At 39.8% G+C, this 4887-nt stretch overlaps 1 protein-coding gene across 1 annotated transcript; it reads right to left on the reverse strand.

Annotated features, from left to right (window-relative positions):
* Positions 1-514: 514 nt before the first annotated feature.
* nrarpa (NOTCH regulated ankyrin repeat protein a) lies at positions 515-4570 on the reverse strand. Its single transcript, XM_061734302.1, has one exon. It carries the CDS (start codon positions 4238-4240, stop codon positions 3902-3904), a length of 339 nt encoding a protein of 112 aa, XP_061590286.1. The 5' UTR covers positions 4241-4570; the 3' UTR covers positions 515-3901.
* Positions 4571-4887: the final 317 nt, after the last annotated feature.

Here is a 4887-nt window from a genome sequence, read left to right on the forward strand (position 1 = left end):
CACAGCTCAGCATGTCCATTCATCTGTGTGAATGTGACTCACATGAAAGTTTCGCTCTAAATGAATATAATCTAAAAAATGGAAAATAGAGAAAAAGAAAGTGTGAATGATCATAGAAACTAAACTAAATTCTTCAGCATGGGTTGTTTAGTTTAGCAATTTTCACTTAATTTCATGCATAGTGGGTTAGGAGGCTTTCAAAGTTCGTATGTTGCAAGTAAAATCACACCATCGGACAAAAGAATAAAACAGGGCTGTATTTTTGTCCCCTTCTGAATTATAAATGTGAAAGCATTTATTTTCTTTTTTCCATTGTGCTTTAAGGAAAGAGGTTGTAAAATAACAGAATAATTATCATAATAACATTAATAATTGAGAACAAGTCTGCAAAAACAAAATAAAAAACACAGGTTTTAGCAAAAAGCTTTGGTCTTCATCATTAGAAAAAGGACATGAGAGAAGTGTGTTTTGGAAAATTTCTGAGTGTGTGAGTGGGTAACATAAAACCATCTCTCCCACAACACTCACAGGGGAGGGGACCCTACTTTAAACTGAGACTACCCACAATGCAGTGGGCTCCTTTATACTGGCAGTGAAAGGATGAGGCCAGATGAATGACAAAGGGAGAGAATGGGGATCTGGGCTGGGCCCGGTTTGGAAGACATGGGAGGGTTTGTGTGTGTGTGTGTGTGTGTGTGTGTGTGTGTGTTTCCCAAACCAACCTTTTCTATGAAAAATACAGCAGGAGGGAAGACAGGCGCTGAACTGGACAAAACATAAGTTGCGGAGGAAACGTATGCATACACAGAGCATTTGAGTTTAATGATTACTTTACTGACTTGTACACAAACGTACAAAAATAATACAGCACTCATCTCCATGTGACATCACGTCATCATCACAGTGTTACAAATGTTCAAAAATAAAAGAATACAAAAAATATTGATCCAAAATCAGATAAGATGGAACATCTGCATCACTCGTGAAAAACTCATCCGCTTTCTTCTTGCTTGAAATGAAGCAAGACCACAAACACAAGTTGGCCCAAAAAAGTCTGCACTTTTTCTCTTTTTTCTCCCTTTTTTCTTTTCTTTTCTTTTTTTATAGAAAAAAAATCCTCTCACTCTTGTACACCAATCCGGCAGCTGGCTCCTTACGTCATAAATGTTATGACCCGGTGAGCCAAATAACCGCACAACCGTGCAATTTTTAAACATTTTACAATGATCTTACCATCAAATGTATTATTCCCCTTTAAAAAACAAAACAGGAAGACAGCACTTCAGAAAAGAAAGTGCCCCAAGATATCGTCATCATCATTATCATCATCATCATCATCATCATCATCATCAACATCATCATCAGCATCAGCATTGATATATATATATCCATATGTATATATACATACACCCAATCACAGAGATACACACATCTTTGTTGAAAAACTTGTTTCTTTTTCCACAAAGTAATACACACATTAGGACATTATCACCTGGAGCATATATTTATACAATAGTATTTTTGTTTTGATCTTTTTTTTTCATTCAGAAATATTTAAATGTTGACACATAATAGTCAACTTTTCAACAACAGTCAGTGCAATATTCAAAAAAAGGAAAAAAATCAAGTTTAAGACAATCAATGCATATTTCATTTGTTGCCTGATACCAATCTATACCATGATCTAGTGGAGCTATATGCTTTCAGATAATTATGGTTGTTCCAGATGGGATAATTTCAGTCGTGATGACTGTTTGACAGTGACACAGACCTCATGAGAAGCTCACACGCACACACACACACACATGCACGCACACGCTCTCTCACACACACACACACACACACACATATCATGAGTTGCACCGGTGTCGCTGAAGCTTCTACACAACTGTTGGGCATTTTAACAGTAGGCTTTAAAAAAAATAACATCAATATTGACAAGGAAAGAAACATACAAGCAGCATTGTTACAAATGTTAGGGTGCCATGACTTTCAAAATGTAGCAGGCAAGTTTTTGAAACCTAGTTCTCCTTTGTGTATGTGTGTGTGAGAGAGAGAGAAAGAGACACATCCTGCAATAGTCATGTGTTGGTTTTTTTAAGTCCTCATCATCCAACAGTAAGGGTCCTGCTCAGTAGTAATTACTATTTCAAAGCCTTTGCTCCTGAAGTTCCCCCGTACAAACACTGGGGGCGCACAAGGCTCCGTATTTTTTTTTTGTGCAATAAAACTCCCTGCGTTTATAAGTCATGCGCTACAAGTCCATTTTTGAACGACTGAACAAAAGGAGAACAAAGTGGAAAAAACAGGCTGGCAAGGACGCAGAGGGGGCAAGGTGGAAGGTTTTGACGGGAAACATGCATGATGGCAGAGAAAGAGGAAAGAAAACACAGGCCCCTCCAACTCCACCCCCCACCCCCACCTCCTCACAGATAGGGCAAGATGATGCTTTGCTTGTAATCACTGGTTTGGTTGAAGTGCACAAGAAACTTTTGCGACTGAGGGTGCATTTGAAGTCCACCTGCCTGTTAGCACAAAGGCATGCCGATGATACACAAACAAAACCTTGAATCTTGAGAATACTTTATAGTCGAGGTAGCTGGGAAAACGCAACCACTAAACGAAGTTGTTTAATTGCAGGAAGGGGTGGAAAGTCCTCTTCAGGGTCAACAAGCTATGGGGGTTGGGGAGGGGGGGTATGTGGTTGCAGTTGAAGAGTTTGAAGCAGCTTGAATCACCCATGATATTCTTACACTACAATTTTTTACAGAAGAATCACAACATATTCAAAAATGCATCTTCTCAATGTACCTTCATAAATTAAAAAAAAACCCAGCCTGTTTTCACAGTGACGACTAGGATGTTAATAGAATACTGAAAGGAGATTATAAAGTGAATTCCATTTTTTTATCTTTTTTTCTTTCTTTTTCTTTTGATACAAAGCGAAAGCAGCGTATTTTAGTAACACAATGACCACCGACAAAGTGGTCGCACTGGCCTGAAAAATTGGACACCAGCATGGCAAGATCTGCTTGAAAGCGCACTCAACTACTGTCTTTTTTCTTTAACAACAAAGTAAAGCTATTGTGTACAGTACTTCACAATGATTGAGTCTGTTGTTGCTGTTGTTACATAACTATTACATATCTGGGAAAAAAAAAACGTGATGGGTAACCATAATGACGCTCTTTGAATTTAGAAAATGAATTAATGAAACGGACCTCTGGTAAACCAACAGAGGGCAACCCTTCTTCTCTTGTTCTCGTCTCTTCCCTTTCAGGAATTCCAGCAATAGAGCCATGTAGCATCAAGTGCTGTTTTCCACATAAAATAACTTTAAAAAAAAGGGGGGGGTTGCAGAACAATGAGGAGCTCCCACAAATAAAAACTGTTCAACTGTACTGGGAGGTTTGGGGACAGAAAAAAGAAATAAAATAAAAAGAAAAGGAAAAAAAACTGGTCCATTTGCACTCTGGAATCCAAACACACACATGATGTGATATACACAGACTGGTTTCTTTTTTTATTGGGACGACATGGTCTCATAGGAACATTCAAGAAGAAAGCTTTAGTACCAACAAACTCATCGAGACGGGTTGCTTTTGTGAAAGGTTCGTGTTGTAACGTGTGGACCATGCAGTGCTTCAATCAGGAGTGCAGAGAGGGTCCCGTTTGGTTTGCAATGAGGGAACGTTACTGTGCAGACCGGTTTTATTTCATTTGTAACTATATAATTTGGCACAACTAAGTAAATAATGGAAGTATTTTTGCTTTTACAAGAGCCTGGCTTTTTGTGTGTTGTGTTGCAGTTCTATATTGAAATTGTTGTTGATGTAATTTCTTTCTAATATTTTCCACATTTTTTTCTTTTTTTTTTGTTTTACCTGACAGCAGAGACAGATCACCGAGCGCCAGAGGAATACTTGGCCTTGGTGATGAGGTATAGCACAATGTCTTGGTGGCCCCCGAAGGCGGCGATGTGTAAAGCGCTCCACCCTTCCCTGTTGGCAAGCCGGATATCTGCGCCAAACTTTACCAGTAGTTTCACCAGCTCCAGGTTGCCGTCAATGACGGACTGGTGGAGGGCCGTCTGTCCTTCTGGCCCAAAGGAATTGACGTTGAACTCACAGTTTGTCATGTTCTGCAGCAAGGAATGCAGCTCCTTGGTGTTTCCCTTCTTCACCGCCTCCTGGAAAACTCTCTGCGGCGCGGAGCAAGTCGACACATCCGCCTGGCTCATGGTTGCAGCGTGCTGGAGGGTCTGTGTGGGGTGTTGGTGGTTGTAGGGGGGGCAAAAGTAATCCTGCCTGGGCTCTAAAGCTGATAATAATCGTTTTCTCCCTGTCGAACGTCTCTGGTCTGGTAACAATGCCACAGTTAAACTGGATTATAACCAGTTGTTAAGGCACTTTAAGGTACTAAAACAAAAAAAAAAGGTTACTGGATATATCCCAAAAAGGACAAGGGCGAAAATGGCACACTCGGTGTGCAAAAGTTAATATCTGATCCTAAATCCCCTGAAACATAAGACGTCTCAAGCGATCCAGAATCTCTATATATATATTATATATATATATTATATATATATATATATATATATATATATATATATATATATATATATATATATATATATATATATATATATATAATATATATATATATATGTAGTTCCCTCCTGTAGCAGCAGGTAGCCTTCAGCAAGGAGATGGAGCACAGACACCTCCGACTTGACTGGGGGGAGACTGGAAGTATGAGCACTATCTCCACGGGGCAGCCTCCTCGTAGTTGGATCCCCGTCGGCTTCTTCCAACGGTCCGACCGGCTTCCTGGCTAAATGTTGCTGCTCATGTGGCCAGGGGGGTCTGGGAAAGGGAAAAAAGTGAC

Source organism: Cololabis saira, chromosome 11 (genome assembly GCF_033807715.1).
Source record: "Cololabis saira isolate AMF1-May2022 chromosome 11, fColSai1.1, whole genome shotgun sequence".
Lineage (NCBI taxonomy): Eukaryota > Metazoa > Chordata > Actinopteri > Beloniformes > Belonidae > Cololabis > Cololabis saira.

What these genes read in the sequence shown, in the direction of transcription:
- nrarpa (XM_061734302.1), bottom strand. Translation starts at nt 4,240, where the DNA reads ATGAGCCAGGCGGATGTGTCGACTTGCTCCGCGCCGCAGAGAGTTTTC.